The 18,715-nt window shown below is 40.1% G+C and overlaps 1 protein-coding gene across 4 annotated transcripts in view; it reads left to right on the top strand.

Moving 5' to 3' along the window:
- Nucleotides 1-3,670: 3,670 nt before the first annotated feature.
- SLC4A5 (solute carrier family 4 member 5) overlaps nucleotides 3,671-18,715 on the top strand; it is a 122,565-nt gene continuing 107,520 nt past the window's right edge. Inside the window, exons 1-2 of one of the 4 annotated variants that reach the window (XM_079111527.1) lie at nucleotides 3,671-3,937; nucleotides 7,984-8,057. In XM_079111527.1, coding sequence (XP_078967653.1) covers nucleotides 8,018-8,057 — 40 coding nt within the window. In that variant the 5' untranslated portion in view covers nucleotides 3,671-3,937; nucleotides 7,984-8,017. The remainder of the gene's footprint in view (nucleotides 3,938-7,983; nucleotides 8,058-18,715) is intronic. The other 3 variants (XM_079111529.1, XM_079111526.1, XM_079111528.1) reach the window with 3 other exon arrangements.

Below are 18,715 nucleotides of genomic sequence, written 5' to 3'. Positions count from 1 at the left end.
CCACCTGCTCAATTCACATTTTTTTTTTTTTTTTGTCCTGCTCTATAATGGGGAGCAAGATAGGAACAATACAAAGATCAAAATCTGCTGCTGGCTAATTCTAGGGAATGTGAAAGGACCTTGAGCTAAGATCCCTTCCTGACCTTGGCTGAATGTGAATAAGAAGAAGGTGTGTTCCAGAGTCCAGATGCCAAACTGGGTAAGTATCATAGCACTGATAACCTTGACCCCTGACAAGTGGGCCCAGGGCACCTGAAGAACACAGGGTCTGAGCCTGAGTGGCATCTCTGCTTCTCTGTGGGTATTATATTTCACGTAGCTGGCTCCTTTTCCGTATATATTGAAAAGTGTGTCTCTTCATTTAGCTTCCCTTCATCTGTATTCTGTGTGCCAACCAAAAAGGCATTGCTGCTTTCAGGAACAGACCTCGACCCTCAGAGCAGTAGCTGGGATATTCCTCTTCAGAAGACTGGGGATTTGGGATGTGGAAACTAGACTCTTTTTGATCAAATAACCAGGGTCAGAGTAAATATTTGTCTTTTACCTGTGTCTTATTACTTAATATTATGGAAAAACTTAACATACAAACCAGAGTAGAGTGTTATGAATCTCTGTATACTGTATCATTTCAGGGCTGTTTCTTATTTCATCTGCGTCCCATCTCTATTCTCTCCCTTCAGATTATTTTGAAGCAAACTACAGATATTTTATCATTGAATTATTTAATTTGAATTTATTCTAGTATTTCTAAAAGATAGAAAAGCTAAAATACCATTATCACACCTAAAAATAATCCATCAAATGTCCAATATTCAAATTTCCCTGGTGCCATTCAGTATTTACGTATTAAATAGCTGCGGTACAGCCCATAATGACACACAGACAACTGAAACAAATACTATTTCATTTAGATGGTCAAAGTCAGAAGGAATTGCATAACCTGCAAGAGTCTTTAACTTATATGTAGATGATAAAACTTAATAAGTAATTCAAGTATGGTAATATAAAGACTGGCAATGAAAGTCTCATATGTCATTCTAAAATTTAAGACACAAAAACTCTTTTTTTGCTTGTCATTTACATGGTTAGATATCAGCACCTTATTGTACAAAACATTCAGCTACTATATATGGTTACCCAAGAAGATAACCTTCAGGAAGCACAAAAGGTGTCAAATTCCATGATCAGCTTCATGTTTTCCAAGGTCATTTTACTACTTTATTCGTAGTAACCAAGTCTTCAACTCCAGCAAACCTCATTGGGTCTTTTCAAATCAAGATGATATCTTCAAGTTGTATGCAATCTTGTCATCCCACTGGCATTGGAAATTCATCATTTTGCTAATGAAATTCATGGCAAGGTCTATAAGAATATCCACTGACTCTGTAAGGATTCTGATTATTCCCTAAGCCTATATAACATACACTGTAACTCTTTAGAAAAAGGTCTTGACTAAGGATTGTAGCTCAGTGGTAGAGCTTGATTGTAGTGTTTCTCTTACTCAACTTTATGGTCTCTCCTTGAAGTCCAGATGTAACTTGGGATGAGTGTCTATTTCTGATATCTTTTGGACACCTCAGATACATCTCATCTCACCTGCTTTATCCCCTTGAAACGATTTTGTTAGGAGATGCTGAAAAACGTCATTCTGATCTATGAAGCCAATGTGAAGCACAGTGAAAGCACTGTGTCTGCCCACTGTCATCTTGGGACCACATTACAAAGTAGAAGGTGAAATTTATCTCAGCAATGCTAGGATATTATTCAACTGATACTCAAGGAAAGAACTTCCCTGATGTTTTATACCCAAATTGGCATAGGTAATCTTCCCTTTTAAAGTAATTTGAAGGTGTCCAATCTAAGTGTCTGGCCCTGATTCCAACCTAGAGCACTTTTGGAGGCCTGGGGCAGAATCTGGTAGATCCAACTCATGTACAGGACAGGTTTGTTCTCTGTCTGGGCCACCATCTTGGCTCTTCTCTCTGTGCCTATCATGTCTCTGTTACTGTCTAGGTTCTTTCTTGCATGCTGTTGTTTTCCTTTGATTTAAATCCAAATCTAAATTTTAAAAAAATCAAAACAGTTGGAATGGGGAGGGATGAAATATTGGTAGTTAGTCTCTTGATCAGGTAACATGCTTATTATTGCTAAGTTTTTATTTTCTATCAGTGAAAAATTTGGATTTCTTTCTGTGAAACCTCAGAGCAAATGGAATGTTAAACATATTATGGTTAAATACTTAACCATTTTAATACACTTTGAAAACTATATCATTACTCATGGTTCAGTGTTTTCTGCTCTTCATGAAGTGAGGAGTTAAGGGTTTACAATCCACCAAAGCTTAGGCCACCAAATCTTGATACTTTCTGGAAGACAAGGTAGCTCAGATATGGCAGACCCTTCTCTCTCAGAGATTGGAGTTTTATGTCATCTACATACTCTACAGGCAAAGGCACCTGGTTTAGAAAGATCCTTGGCCAGGCCCTATAGCTGCAGCACTGGCTTGTCAAGATTCTGGGAAGACTACCAGCCAGGCTTGTTTTTCCTTTTCAGAAGGGACCTTTCTGATCCTGTTAAAAAGGATCAGTCCAAGACTGGCCATCCACAGATAATCAGAGCCTACTCAAGCAGTTGAGCAAGGACCAATAGGTAGAACTGAACTTTCGTGAACTTGGGAGTAAACACAACTTGCCTTCCATGTTGTGAAATCAAATTGTTTTCCAAAGCCTCAGTGAACAAACCTAAGGTAAATCACTTTTAAGCCAACTTGATACTCTGGTTTAAAAAAAAGTAAAAGATAGGCTCTATGCATTTTTAAATACTCATAGAACTGAAAACTAAAGAATGGATTTTGTTGTATATAAATTTTAACAAGTGAATTTATACTTTTATTTTTTTAATACTGGGTACTGGGGCTTGAACCCAGGGATGCTTTACCATTGATCTAAAACTGTTCCAGTTTTATTTTTTTATTTTATTATTTTTTTTTAATTTTGAGACAGAGTCTTGCTAAGTTGCTGAGGACCTGAGTCTCTGGGATTACAGGCATGTACCACCATACTTAAAAAGTGAATTTTTAAAAGGAGTGCTTAGATTAACAATAAGACATGACTACACTTTGTTTTCATACATTTTCTTAGTGATATTGGAAATTCACTTTTCACTGTAAAGAAATCCTAATATACATTTTAGAAGTAGGTAGTTAGGCTCCTGTTTTAAATGAAGATATGTTGTCTGAAAAAGTAACATGCAGAGTGAAAAAGGGTAAAGAGACTGTAACTTATCCATTCTACTTTTTCTTTTTTCTTTCTTTTTTTTTTTTTTTTTTTGTGCAACAGTGATTGAAACCAGGGGCACTTTACCACTGAACAACATCCCCAGCCCTTTATTTAGAGACAGGGTCTCACTGAGTTGCTTAGGTCATTGCTAAATTGCGGAGGCTTATTTTGAACTCACAATCGTCCTGCCTCAGCCTCCCAGACCACTGGGATTACAGGTGTGCATCGCAGTGCCCAGGGCCATTCTACTCTGATGGACATTTGGCTTGCTTCCAAGTTTGAATACCTACAAACCGTGCTATATAAACATCCTTCCTTTTTCATGGGCCTTGGTACATATATCAAAAGTTCCTCTAAGGAGTGAAATTAGTCATTTGGTATGTGTATTTTCACATTTATTAAATATTGCCACATTGCTTTTGCAGAGTGGCTGTACCGGTTTATACCTTCACCAGTAGGATGGATCCCCTTGGCTGGATTCAAGTCTGCCCCTTTGGGGAGGGGCAGGGTAGGAAGATAAGGCTGGGAAGGAATGAGGAAGCCAGGCAGGGGAGGCCCTCAGTGCCAATCCAAGGAGTTCCAACTTGATTTGCCTGCGCTGGGAAGCCACTGGTGATTTTGGAACAGGGAACAAAGTGCAAAAATGGGTTTTTAGGAAGGTGAGTCTTTAAAGCTCTCTTTTGGTTTGGGTTGGGAGAAGGGTAGCAGTGGTGGTGGGATTGCTTTGGCCATCAACAGGACTCAAGCTCACAGGAGAGGAGATTTATGGAGAGAGGGCACAAAGGGGAAACTGAGCAAATGCCTGGGTGCGGAGTCTGGAGCATTTCAGATCTACCAACTTTTGTCCTTACATAATCCAGTTAGGCTCTCACACACTGCTGGTGGGGGTGTAAACTGCTACAACCACCCTGAAAAACAGTGTGGCATTGTTTAGCAAAGATAAAGATACACATACCCAATGGCCCAGAAGTCCCCAAATATACCAAAGCACAAGAAATAGATAAACAAAAACACCCCTAACGAAAGGAGGAAAAAATTGTCAACAGAGTGAGATGTAATAGAGGAGTCTGTGAAGAAAAGACCTGAAAAGTGTCCACTGATTTTGGCAGTTAGGAGTCTGATGATGTACTTTACCACAGGAACGCTTGTGATTTTGTAGGGAGTGTGGTGGCAGAGAGGAGAGGTGGTAGGAATGGGAAACAGTACAGGGTCTACTATCAGGTTGGTTGACTGAGAACAGACTCGAACACACAAACATTTAGTATGTGCTCAAGGTAGCATTTCAAACCAGTGGGTACAGGATATATAATTTGACAAATGGTGATAAAATACATGGGAAAAATAAAATTAAATCCTTGTCTGACACCATATACCACATTAAAGTCCAGATGGACTTAATATTTAAATATAATAAAACACAACAACAAAACTAAGAAAAAATATAGATGTATATAAGCTAGGAGATGGCTAAACCTAAAACTGACAAAACTAGAAATCCTAAAGTTTTAAAATATGGATAAATTTTACTTCGTTAAACTTCACACACACACACACACACACACACACACACACACACACACACACACACACCCTCATACATACCCTTTCTGTAAGGAAAAGAAGAAAAAATGTCATAAAATTGAATGAAAAATGACAAAAATATTTACAATACAGTCACCATGTGGGTTTTATTTCCATGGATTCAACCAAAGTCACTTCAGGGGGAAAAGTTGCATCCATACAGAACATGAAGAGATTTTTCTTCCATGTCATTATTCTCCAAACAATACAGTATACCAATTATTTACATAGCATTTACATTGTATTAGCTATGGCTAATATAAAGATGATTTAAAGTATTTGGGAGTGTGAGTAGGTTCTGTGCAAATCCTACATCATCTTATATAAGGGAGTTGAGCATTTGAGGATACTGGTGTGAGATGGGGAGGTTGGAACCAATTCCCTATGGATACCAAGGGACAATTGTGTATGTTAAAGAACTCATAAATAGGAAAAAAAGCATCAATTTAAACATGGATATGTATAGGCAATACCCCAAAATACAATAGTTCAGTACCAAATGAAAAAAAACCAACAACATAAAATCAAAAACTCTAGTCAAGATGATGAGTTGAATTCTTGTATTTACTGCTCTTTCCTTCCTAAATCCAACTGGAACTGTATTTTTATGAAAAGAAAAGAAAGAAAAGGGGGAAAAAATTCCCAAAGCAGTGCTGGAAAACAGAAAGGTTTGCAGTAGATTTCTTTCCCTTCTGAAGAAAAGTCCTGTATCCCTGCTGTGTCATGGGTTCCATATCAATTGCCATGTTCTTACATAGAGCTGGCATCCCAGCCATGGCAAATGTCCCAGGTATGGGCACAATTAGGGGTAGGGATGCCTCTCACCACCTTAGATTCTGTTTCATGGAACAAATGCAAAAGTCAGTTAATAAGCCAAATATAGCTTTATTAAGTTGGTAAAGAGAAGCCCTGTGATAGATTCTTGGGTTGGCTCTCTTAACTTCCTTTTCATTCTCCTAATTGGAGAGATAAAAAAGTTGAAAATTTTATTTCACAGAACCTCTTACTGCTAGAGTTTTGGATGTTAATTGGGTTCCACCAATTAGATACAACTATATCACATTTGCTGAGAAACTTGCCTCCTGGTAGAGGAAAGAGGAAGTCACCTGAGTGGGTAGAGTGGGAATTTCAGGCTCAGAGATAGCAGAACCAGGGAGCAGCTGCAGGATATTGTGGTAGTTGGAGGACTTCAGGCTGTGTACCTCACCCCTCTACCCTGCTTCTCTCTTTGCTCACACGGAACAGTCAAATGACTCCTTGGGTAGCAAGACAGAAAGACACTAAAAGTAAATATGGAACATTTTGGTTAACAGCTAACGAGGCATTAGGGCTGAGCATTAGGGAAACGAGTGGTGTACCGGTCAACTCCCACTGGACACTGGACAGAAAAACAATGTTTCCAGGGTAATTCCTTCCATATTTCCTCCCTCAGGAAGAATCCTCAGTCTGCAGACCTGTTCTCTTTTTGTATCCTGGAAAAAAAGCTCTCCACTTCATACTTTTCTTTCTTCTCACCTACCCAAGTGAAGCTTAAATCCTTGTATCACAAGGAAAAGAAGAAACAAATTATTTGTAATAAATGTCCAAATGATTTGAACAAAATCTGAGTAGGTAGAAATCAAAGGGTTTCACTTGAATGCTTGGGAGTAATGTCCCAACTGGTCTTTCCACCTATGTTACAATCCATTCTTAAGGCAATTTTTTTGTTATTGTACAAAGTCCCATTCCACATTTCTAAGAATTCAGACACTTGTGAATGTTTATGCCTCTCTATAGAATGGTCCAGCCTATCTTTACAGACCTAAATCTTTATGTCCCCCAACCTACCCTGTGCCCAGGGAAGCTGTTCCCCAGTTCCCAGGGTATTTAGATTGTATTCTTCTACCTCTCGGGTATATATTTTTATAGCTCCTTTCCTCTGCCTCAAATTCTGCTTGGTAGCTCTGCTGCTGTAAATCCTTCCCCATCCCATCCCTTCACTGTGCATCTAAGCCATTTCCTCCATAGAGCATTTCTTTGTCACAGAGAGCCCAGTCTAGGGCTAGGCCTTTAGGAGGTAACAAATGAACATTCATGGAATGAATTAATCCTCCAAACACATGTGGCGTTTTTGTTGTTGTTTGTTTGTTTGTTTGTTTTCCTTGGTGCACCTCTCCCTCTGTGCTACTTTTTGGGTCTCACATTCTGCTTGTGAATCTAATTCTCAACTAGCTGGAAAATCCCTAACACCTGTGACCATGCTTCTGACTTATCTACCTTGATCTAATGGGGTTTCTTGGGTCACAGACCTTCAGTGCTTAAACCAGGAAAGTCTCAGTCACTCCACAATGTGTTGATCTCCTTAGTCTTGCCTTCCTTTGATTCCATGGATTATTAAGAAAAACTAGGATGTAGGGTTTATGCATTGGTTCAGACTTGGCCTCCAAAATGTGCCTTTCTATGTGTCTGTTGCAGGCAAACCATAGAAATGAAAACACCACATGATCTAGGAATAAAGAGGTCTTTAAATTGGAGGATAAATTTCCTATATGAAAGAGAAGGCAAACCATGAAATACAAAGGCTGAAGACACCCAGGCCACAGAAGGGATTGTAGAAGAAGATGGGCAGAGTTCATATTTTACTGGGACTTCCAACCCCTGCTTTAACTCCTGTCTATGAGTCCATGGGAAAGTATTATTTTCTGAGCCTGTTTCCAAATCCATAAGGTTAGGGATGAGGATGCTCTCCTTGCAGGACTGTGGAGAAACTTCCATGGGGTGGGAATGTGTGTATGTTCAAGCACAGTGCCTGGTACCTGGAGAGGCTGTGACTTCCTGGCATGATCCTCCTCCCAGTCCCCAATGCTGTGCCTCCATTCTCTCTATTGGAACTTCGGTCATTTTCCCTCATGTCCACTCACTGACTCTTCTTCCTTCCCACTTCCCTGCACACTTCCTATCCCCTACTTATTTCTCCCTCATATTTTTCCCCCTTACAGAAAAAGAATTGATTAAAAAAAAAAAAAAAGAAGCCCCAAATCAGTATATAACCTAGAAAATCCACAAAGTATACAATATTTTTCTTACAGAATGTGGCATGTTCAAATGCCTTCTTGTTTTCTTTGTCCACATCCTTTGAAATCAGGATTTGAGGTTTGCAGAGTTGGGGGTCATGGTGGATGTGTAATATTCTTGATCTCAGACCCATGGAGAAAAGAGGTAAAAGTTCTCATATCTTTTCTGAGGATTTTCTATTTGAAAGGATCTGATTCTCTTCTGGGCAATGCCTTGGTTCTGTTGTGCCTGGACAAGCTGAATAGGCAAGTAACAAACCTCCCTAGGACGCACTGATTAGATAAGCAATGAGAACCATTGAAGACGCAGACATGAGATTAAAAAACATAAATGTTACTTTTATAGTGTCTGAATAAACAAAGACTTTTTGATTAAAAAATAGTTGGTCAGTGAGGCAATAGAGGAGGGGCTATGTTAATAGTAGAGGTGGGTGGGTTCCATCTGCAAGGCCAACCCTTAAGGGATTGAATTCAAGAGACCAGGAGTCACAGGCCACTGCATTGGGGGTGAGTAGAGTGGATTTTAAATATATGGAGTTGTAGTTTAATTGTAGATTCTGATTTGGGAATGTGAGTGAAAGGAAACTGGGCAGTACAGGCAGGAATCCCCAGCCTGCTGAAAGTCAGGTGAGAATTTTATTGCTTTAGTGTTACAGGGTGGTGCAAGACCTAGAGAGCAAAGATATGGGGCAATCTGATTGTTTAAATTAATCTATAACTATTCTGACATAGTAAAGGGTGAAAACAGAATGATGGCGTTGTTCTGTAGTGTTGGGCTCCCCTGGTTCCCTCGTTTTCTCTCCTTTAGAAAGGGGATCATATCTTTGTGTGCACATCTGTGCAGCGTCAGATTTCTACAGTGATGGGCTGAGACCTGTATCTAGTTATATTTTCTACACAGATGTCTGACTACCCCTCTTGAATCCCATGCTCTTGAGCCTTGGAAGTCACAGCATTTTGTAATATGAATACTTCACACTTCCAATTCAATAGGGTTATTTATGGCATCTTCTCTGAGTACACCACTACAGAAGATATAGACTTATTAAAAAAAAAACCCCTACTTCAGCAAGCTTTTTGGCCTGCAGAAGGCATTTTTCTTAAAAATCAAGAATCTGCTTCTTGAAGTCTTTAGGGAATGAGTTAGAAGGAATAGAGATAGAGTATCCAGGGAGCTTTTTCCTGTCTCCTTAGAAGTAAAAGAGCATATCATTCTTGGGCATCAGGACTACTGGAGATGGGCTGGCTTTCCAGAGAAAAGTTACCCAGTCATTGATGAAATTCTGACTTAGAAACCCAGTGCCCTTAGCGTTGTGGGTTTCTGCCCAGAGAGAATATCTTACTCTTTCTCCAAGTAGGCACCCTGGAAATTGGAATTCAGCTGTGAGCTAATGAGTTAATGATGTTCCCACCCTGGAGACAATCCAGTCATGTTATTCCCTACCCCCCAACTCACTTATTTTGGGTGGGCCAGTCTAAAGAGAGTACTCTTTCCCCATCCATTAACTGTACTCAATAGGTAGCTCTTGTTTGACTCACTGCTTGCCCACGATACCACCAGTCAAGTTCATCTTCTCAGAGAGGTACTAACCAAACAATTAGTAATGAAGATACTAAACATCTCTTCCCTCCACTGCATTGTGAACAGGGATGGTGGCCTGTCAACAACAGAGGCATTCAAGCACAAATGATGGCATCATGAGAAATGTCACCAATCCCCAAACCAGAATCAACTGGTCTTGAATATCCTTTTCTCAGCCTTCATCTATAGAAGAGTATCTTTCTTGAGCTACTTAAGATCTACTTCCTTAAGAGTTGGGCTCTGTGCAGTTTCTGCTCATTTGTTGTCTCAAAAGTGTAGATTTCGGATTTTGAGAACCAGGCCCTTTAAGATTCTCTTACTCAAAAAAAATGGGTTCAGCTCTGTTTGAGGTCTACGAGGTTACTGTAGTGTCCACTTCTGATGCCACAGAATTTAAGCTGGGTTTGGCTGAGAACTTCTATCTTATGTTTAAGCCTTACTCCAGAATAGCAACAGCCTAACAGAAAGAGTTTCCACATTTTCTTTGTTTCTGCCCATCTTACCATCTCTGGGCAACCTGTAATACCACTATCAGACTTCCTAGAACACAGACTCTCTTTTTAGGAAAAGTCAATTCAACCAGGATTTATTACCTGTCTGTTCAGTGCCAGGCCTGGTATAAGCCCAGTAATGTCATGGTGCTGCCTAAGGTAGGATAATCCCTCTTGATCAGTAGTTTAGTCCACAGCCTATCACTGTCTACTGTATTTATGCAAGACACTTTGCTGAGTTTGGGGAGCAATTTGGGGATAAAGAGCACATGGGCCTTTTTGGAGAGCTTACAGGCTAGTGGGAAAGAAAAGATATATGCATTTTTTAATATCTTTATTTTATTTTTTTATGTGGTGCTGAGAATCGAACCCAGTGCCTCACACATGCTAGGCGAGTGCTCTACCCCTGAATCACAACCCCAGCCCAAGATATATGCATATTAATTAACAATGAAGATAATATTGTGCATCTGTTCCATTGGATGATCATGATTCATGGGGTAAGATTAGAAAGCAACTTGGTTTGCCTCTCACTGCTCTTTTAAATTTATTCTGAGAGGCCTGATCTTGCTCTGTCCCTGAATGATTGTTCTGGTCATCCTTAGTCTTAGTCTCATTTCAAGAATTATAATGTCTACTCCCATGTAATAATTCAAGTTTCCATCCTGATTTGGAGCTGAGGCCCCTTCTGCCCATCCTTAGATGGGCGCTGCAAAAGGGAAGACTGTGGGCGATGGTGGCTGGATGAGGACTCCCTGGTTTCACTCTTCTTCATTCATTTAGCTACAGTCTCCTCCAACTCCTTCAGGGTTGTTGCCTGGGGAGGCAGAAGAGGTGAGAGGTACAAGAAAAATTTCTCTACGTATTTGTGGTCTTCAGCCTCACCAGGGTCCTTGGTGAAATGGGTGATTATTTTATGAGTTCCTGGTCTTACCCCTCAGTTTTCCCCTTAAAGCCAATTTTTTGGCCCTTGTCAGAATCCCCCATCTATTTACTTCACTCTTCAAGGAGAAAGCCTATGTGGCCAGGTGGGAATTTCTCCACTTCTGCCCACAACAGTCATCTCTTCCTTTCCCTTCTCTCCCCTGGTTTGGAGGAAGCTACCCTCCTTCCCTGGTTTAGTATTACAAATCCTCAAAAAGTCATCTAGCAGAATCAAGCAGATCTACCTGGCATAGAAAATAAGACTAAGAGTCCTTTTGTGGATAGGACCATTCTTCATCATGACTCATATGATACATCTTGTAATTTATCTCTACATTTAATAGAACCCAGTCAAAGTAATAAAGGCTTTTTTTTAATAAAAAAGATTTTAATAAAAAATAAAATTAAAAAAGTTGGAAGAAGAAAAAAAATAAGGCTGTACATAAGAAAAAATGTTGCCCAACTGCACTAGTAAATATCCAAAAATATTTAGTGACACTCTTTTTTTTTTTTTTTTCTTTTTTTGCTGTGCTGAGGATTGAACCCAGGGCCTTGTGCTTACAAGGTAGGCACTCTACCAACTGAGCCATAACCCCAGCCCTAGAGTGATACTTTGTTAAAAAAATTTTTTTTATTAAAAAATCATAAATTTACATAGGGCAATGTTGCTTGATTCATTCTGTTATTTTTTCCCCTTCCCCCCACCCCTCCCACCCCTCTTTTCCCTCTATACAGTCCTTCCTTCTTCATTCTTACCACCCTCCTTATCCCTAACCCTAAACCTAACCCTAACCCTAACACTAACCCCTCCTACCCCCCATTATATGTCCTCATCCGCTTATCAGTGAGATCATTCGTCCTTTAGTTTTTTGAGATTGGCTTATCTCACTTAGCATGATATTCTCCAATTTCATCTATTTGCCTGCAAATGCCATAATTTTATCATTCTTCATGGTGGAGTAATATTCCATTGTATATATATGCCACAGTTTCTTTATCCATTCATCAATTGAAGGGCATCTAGGTTGGTTCCACAATCTGGCTATGGTGAATTGAGTAGCTATGAACATTGATGTGGCTGTATCTCTGTAGTATGCTCATTTTAAGTCCTTTGGGTATAGGCCAAGGAGTGGGATAGCTGGGTCAAATGGTGGTTCCATTCCAAGCTTTCTGAGGAATCTCCATAGTGCTTTCCAGAGTGGCTGCACTAATTTGCAACCCCACCAGCAATGTATGAGTGTACCTTTTTCCCCACATCCTTGCCAACACCTATTGTTACTTGTGAATAAAGGCTTTTTAAAATTCTTTTCTTTTTGTGGTAAAATAAGCATAACACAAAACACACCAGTCTAACCATTTTTAAGTGTACAATTTGTTGGCATTAAGTACATTCACAAACCACCATTGCCACCATCTACCTCCAGAAACTTTCTCATCATCCCCAACTGAAACTCTGTACCATTTAACATCACTCCTACTCCCTGCTCCTCTAGCCCTACTTTCTGTCTCTGTGAATATGACTAGGTACCTCTTACAAGTGAATTATACAATGTTTGTCATTTTGCTTATTTCACACAGCATAATGTCCTCAAGGTTCATCCATGTTGAAGCATGTGTCAACATTTCATTACTGCTTAACATGGAATAACATTCCATTGTACATATGTATCACATTTTTGCTTATTCCATTCTTCAGTTGATGAACAGTTGGGTTGTTTCCACCTTTTTGCTATCTCAGCTATTGTGAAGAATGCTGCTGTGCATAATGCCATACGAGTAGCTGTTTGAGTTCTGGCCCTTGAGTTCTCTTATGACTTATGATCAGAAGTGGAATTTACTTAGATGTTTCTGAATAGGAAATACATCCATATAGTAGACAATGTAAAAGGTATAAGAGATCATACAGTGAGTGAACTGTGAGCCCCTGCCTCCCAGTTCTCCTTGGGAGCATCACTGGAACCTGTTTCTATGACTTTTTCCCTGGAGAGATCGTGTACTCATAAACAACCCACATACAAATGGTGGCCATAGGCACTCTTGTACACCTTGATTCTTCCACTTACAGTAATTTTTTCTTTTCATTTTTCTCTTTTATTTCCTTCCTTCCCTTCCTTTGTCCATGGGAAATGAACCCAGGGGCTCACACATCTTAAGCAAGTGCTTCACCACTGAGCTAAACTCCTGGCCCTTTTTATTGTGGAATAGGGTCTCACTAAGTTTCCCAGGTTGACCTCAACTTTGTGTTGTGATCCTCCTGCCTCAGCCTCCTGAGTAACTGAGATTACAGGTATGTACCACCATGCCCTACCACTTACCAATATTTCTTTTTTCTTTTCTTTCCTTCTTTTTTCCTCCTTTTTCTTCTCTTCCTCCTCCTCCTCTTCTTCTTCCTCCATCATTTTTAAAAAGAAATTGTAATTATTTTTTTCAGTACTGGGTACTGAACTCAGAGTCTTGTGCATGCTAGACAAGTGCTCTACCACTGAGCTACACTACAGCCATAGCTCTTCTTACCAATATTTCTAAAAGATCATGTTATAGCAATGTTTGAATATCCTCTTCTATTTAAAAACTTCACGGTTTTCCGAAGTACAGAAAAAACTTGGTTTTTTTGATCATTCTTTGTTGATGGATATTCAAGTTTTTTCCAATGTTTTGTTATCACAAACACTGGTATAATAATAGTCAGAATTTACTGCATGCTAATAATGTTCTAGGCCCTCATTAAAATCCTCTCCATATACTTTATCATGATTCCTGTGGCAATCCTCTGACATAATAAACACAGACAGGTGAATAATTACTCCAAACCATATATCCGCTTTTGTCCACAGATGGGAATGTGTCTGTAAGATAACTTTCTAGATGAAGAATTGAGGCTACCAAAAGTTTCATGCATTTTGAAGTTCTGTAAATATTGCCTAAGTGGTTATGTTGAGGCTGTGTCTATCTAGTTTCCCTGGCAAGTGTATATGTGAGAGCCCATTACCCGCTACTCTTTCTATTGTGAAACTTCTTGATTTACCAATTTGAAAGATGAATAGTGGTATTTTATCATGGTTCTGATTTGCTCTTTTTTTCCTTTTCAAATGTTTAAGGGCCATTTGATTTATGATTTTTTTTAAATTCATAAAATGATTTACACTTGATCTAGAGGAATCTATGAACTAAGTGGCCTGTTTCCTCTAAATTTTAGTTTGTTTATAAATTTTCTTTTTGTGGTACAGGGGCTCAAGCCTAGGGTCTCCTGCATGCTAGGCAAAACACTCTTATCACCACTGAGCCACATCCACAGCTACATCCCCAACACTTTTTGTTTATTTTGAGACAAAGTCTCCACTAAGTTGCTCAGGCTGGCCTTGAACTGCCTCTGCCTCCCAAATAGCTGGGAATACAGGTGTGTGCCACTATGCCCAGCTTATTTATAGATTTTCTGATAATAATAAAGGCACAAGATAGAAAATTGAAAAGGATTGAGGGTAAAGATAAGCCCCCCTTCCGTATCTTTTCACAATTCTTGCTCAAGACAGGAATCAACCCTCTATCCTGCACACAACCTGGGCCATTTCTGAGTTGCTCCATTTCTGAAATATTAAATTCTAACATCCCACTTTGACTCCACCGCTATCCTCTTAACTCCACCCAGCACCTGACCTTCAACTTCACTATGAATCCTCTTGGGTCACCCATCATCTGCCTCTTCCTTACCTGACCTTCCATCCCCAGTCAGCAAAGGTTCTTGCTCCCTCTAGTCCTTTCAGAAGCTTGGCTTTCTGACCCCCTGATCTTGAGTCACGTCTTATGGAAAGCTTTACGTTCTGTTTCATGATACCTCACTCGGAATCAGCCCACCCACAAGATCATTCTCATTTTTTTAAATCTTAAGCAGATCTATTACATAATTTATTGCCCAAATTAGAGCTCTTTAGAGAATGAAAGGAGCACAACTAATAATGAAGCCAAAACAGGGGCAGATGGTAACTGCGCAAGGCAAATCAGGATGTAGTTGTCTTAAGGAGTGGTCACATTTAATGGCAGAGTAGAGTTAACATGGGCTGAATGCAACCAATGATTAGGTTGTTTCCTTCATCCACAGTCAAAGTGTCTCTTCTAACTTGATTTTTTAAAATAATGCATTTTCCTAACACTATCCTTAAAATATTCTTTAGAATACCAGCTTCAGATTCCCTAAACTCAAGTGTGTAGAAACATGTTTATTTCTAAAACTCTCATTTGTAATTCTGAGCCCTCATTTTAAAAAGGTGCTGACACTTAATCCCAGTTGGTTCTGAGTTTCCATTGCAACTTCCATTTCGGAGCTTGGTTAGAATGGAGTAGAGGGTTCTAGACCCCTAGGAGCCTTTGTCCTTACCTCATTTGATCCCTGGTTATTGGTACCCTGCCTGTCATGGTAGGGAATAGTCTCTTTCCCCCTCTTCATGCTGCCTCAGTGAGCTTGTCTGGGTTTTCTTTGGCTCAGATACAACCAGCGGCCATTCTCTTTCTATCTAGGAAGCAAGACACAGTTTCCTTCTGCTCTCAAACCCACAGAGCTATGAGGCATGCTACCTTCTTTCTGGGGCTCAGCCCCGGAAGGAGGGATCCAGACCCTGGTCTTCAGGACCCACCAGCATCAGTGTCTCTCAGCCACCCTCCAACTCTTGTCCTTGTCCTTGGGAACCCTTTTTGGATGAGGAAATGGACATGGCCTTGATCTTTCTTGTGATCATTTTCTCCCATGCTTTACTTTAGGTCTAGGCCAGGAGTCTTCCCTATTCCTAAAGGAAGAGGCTCTTTTACCTAATATTATTTTTACACATCCTCTCTGAGGCACTGAGCTTGGAATGGCTCTGGCTGTTGGAATGGCAGAAAGGAGGGAGGTAAAGGAAATATCAGGCTGAGGGAGGCAATTGATAATATTGTAGAATGTAATTTTTGCAAAGCATAAATAAATGTCTTATAAGATGTGCTTCTCATATTAACTTATGATTTTATAATTTTGTAGATCTTGCAATCCTCCCTACTTTCTTTCTCCAGGCCAGTTCAGCTGTTCACTAGCTGTGTGAACTTGGGCAAATTACATTATCCTCTCTAAGCTTTAGTTTCTCATCTATAAATGAGAAAAATAATAATTCCTACCAATTAAGTATTTATACTTGCCAAGCACTGTTCTAAATAGTTTATTGGCTCATTTAATCCTGGCCATAAACTTCTGAGATAGCTAATATTATTCCCATTTTACAGGTAAGGAATCACCTTTCACAGTTGTAAGTAACTCGGTAAAAGTCATGTGATCTACTCTTGACCACTGCTTTGCCCTGTTCTTCATGAATATTAATAATGACCTTATAGGGTTGCTATGAGAATTAACGAAAGTAAAGTATGTAAAGCACAGTCCAGAGTCTGAAGGAGTTCTTTTTTTGGTGGGGAAGGGGGTTCTGAGGATTGAGCTCAGGGATACTTGACCACTGAGTCACATCCCCACCCTTTTCTGTATTTTATTTAGAGACAAGGTCTCACTGAGTTGCTTAGCAGCCTCACTTTTGCTGAAGCTGGGTTTGAACTTGTAATCCTCCTGCCTCAGCCTCCTGAGCTGCTGGGATTACAGGCGTGCATCACCACTCCTGGCTGGCAGGGTTTGAGCTAAAACTTTAGTGATGATTTATTATTATTATTATCTTATTTGGTTATTCTCATCTAAAATGCCATTGGAACTGTATTTGACATGTACATCAATTTCTGAAGATTTAACACATTTGCCCTATTCAGGTTTCCCATCCAGGAATATGGTTCCTCATTACATGTTTCTTTGCAAGGTTTTTTTGTATCTAAAACGTGCATTTCTAGGCAAGTTTACTTCTAGATGTTTCTATGGTCCTGTCACTGTTAAAAATAACAAAAGTAATTTCCCTCATATCTTTTAATCTTAAAAAAATGGGACTAATAATCTTGGTGTCCCCAGTTTCTTGTTCATTAATCACACCTCCCCCCAAATGCCTCCAGAGAGGTGGTTTTCCATAGCCCTCTCATTTTGAACTGACAACATGAAAATCACTTTTCCCATAAGGTAACATGCCCTGACAGGATGTGAGGCACAGGGTGAGAAGCAGCTTTCCAGGGTGGCTCAAGTTGGCCAAGGTGACCACAGCCTTGTCCCCTAGCTCAGGAAGTACAGCCTGAATGATGGGGGAAGTGGCCAGCCCTAGCAGCCTGCCTGCTTTGGATTCATTTTGGGGATGTCTGAGAAGGGTTCCCAGGTACTTGCAGCAACTCTGTGGTCTTAGTGTTTTCCATTTGGTTTGCCAAATGATGGCTTCAGTGGCAGCTTTGCCAAGAACCAAGCTTGCCACCTGGAGTGTCGGGCTTGCTTAATAGAGGGAATGTCATCCAGCAAAACCTGAGTTTTCTCTGTGAAAATCTATAAATCCTGTGTCTCTTAACACAGTTGACTTGCTGCCTCAGTTTCAGACCTCAAGGGGGCAGCAGAGAGCAAGCAAGAGGAGAGAACAGGACCTTGGTTCAGGGCTTGCAGGGGATATTGGTTCCCAGAGAAGCAACAAAGTCTGCTTTACTCCTGCAAACTGCTAAATACCACTCATCCCCACACCCCACCTCCTCGGAATACACATGTTGTCAACTCCTGAGAGTGTAATCAGTGTAATAATGTTACTAGTTAATTGTAATTATTCCCTGTGGGCCAGATACCGATCTAAGATTTCACATACATTAATTCAATCAGACAGTGGTAGATATGATTATTAGTCCCATTTTTTTCAGTTGAGGGAAATTTAAGCAAAAATCAAAAACCAACCAAACAAAAAATAACTTGCCCAAGGTTCCACAGGTTGTAGAGCTAGAGTTTGAACCCAACCAATTGAGCCAGGTTTTATTCTAGGTATCAGAAATACATCCATGAACAAAATAAATTCCCTTCCCTATTAGAGGAACAGACAACAAATAAATAAAAAATAACTAAAGCCAGGTGGTTCATACCTGCAATCCCCAAAATTCAGGAGACTGAGGCAGGAGTATCTCAAGTTCGAGACCAGTCTCAGCAACTTAGCAAGACTCTTGTCTCAAAATAAAAGTAAAATTGGCTAGGGATGTAGCTGAGTGGTAGAGCACTCTGAGTTCAATCCTCAGTACCACAAAGCCAACCAAACAAACAAACGAACAAAAAAACCAGACAAGTTAAAACAAAAAAACAGACACATATGTGGGTTTGGATAGAAGTGCTATATGTCCAAATAAAGTAGAGTTAAGGACAGAGAGGAGAATTTCAGTTATGCTGTCAGGAAAGGTATTCTTAGGTAGATGGCATTTGTCCAGATAGTCGAACACATGAGGGAGCAAGTTGGAGAAGGAGTGAGTGCAAAGATTCTGAGGTGAGAATGAGTTTGGGGTGTTGAAGGAGCATCAAGACAAGGGTTGATGCAGGGTGAGCTGAAACCACAGAACACAGCAGCAATCTGAGAGGAGGCGGAGCACCCATCCAGAGCTTAACCTGGCATGTCCTCTTAAGGTTTCCCAGCTTCTCTTTAAGATATCTCTCATCTTTTTCTGCCTTCCCATGGAGTTCTGATACCATCACAGTATGTCCCCTGCTCAACCTGGATACTGTTCAAAGCAGCTAAAGCTGACAAGATCTGGGGCAGCCAGTTATTGTACCACCTGCCAAAGCTTGGCACTAACAATCTGGAAGCCAAAGATTACACACACTGGAGTGAGTCCATGTCCAGCTTAGGGGGAACTTCTTGTAGTTAAAGTTCTAGAAAAAGCCTGCCAGGGTCCCCAAAATGACTCCTT

Source organism: Sciurus vulgaris, assembly GCF_902686455.1.
Source record: "Sciurus vulgaris genome assembly, chromosome: 14".
Taxonomy (NCBI): domain Eukaryota; kingdom Metazoa; phylum Chordata; class Mammalia; order Rodentia; family Sciuridae; genus Sciurus; species Sciurus vulgaris.
The sequence above is the reverse complement of the archived record's forward strand: the minus strand, read 5'-3'. Positions and strand labels throughout refer to the sequence as shown.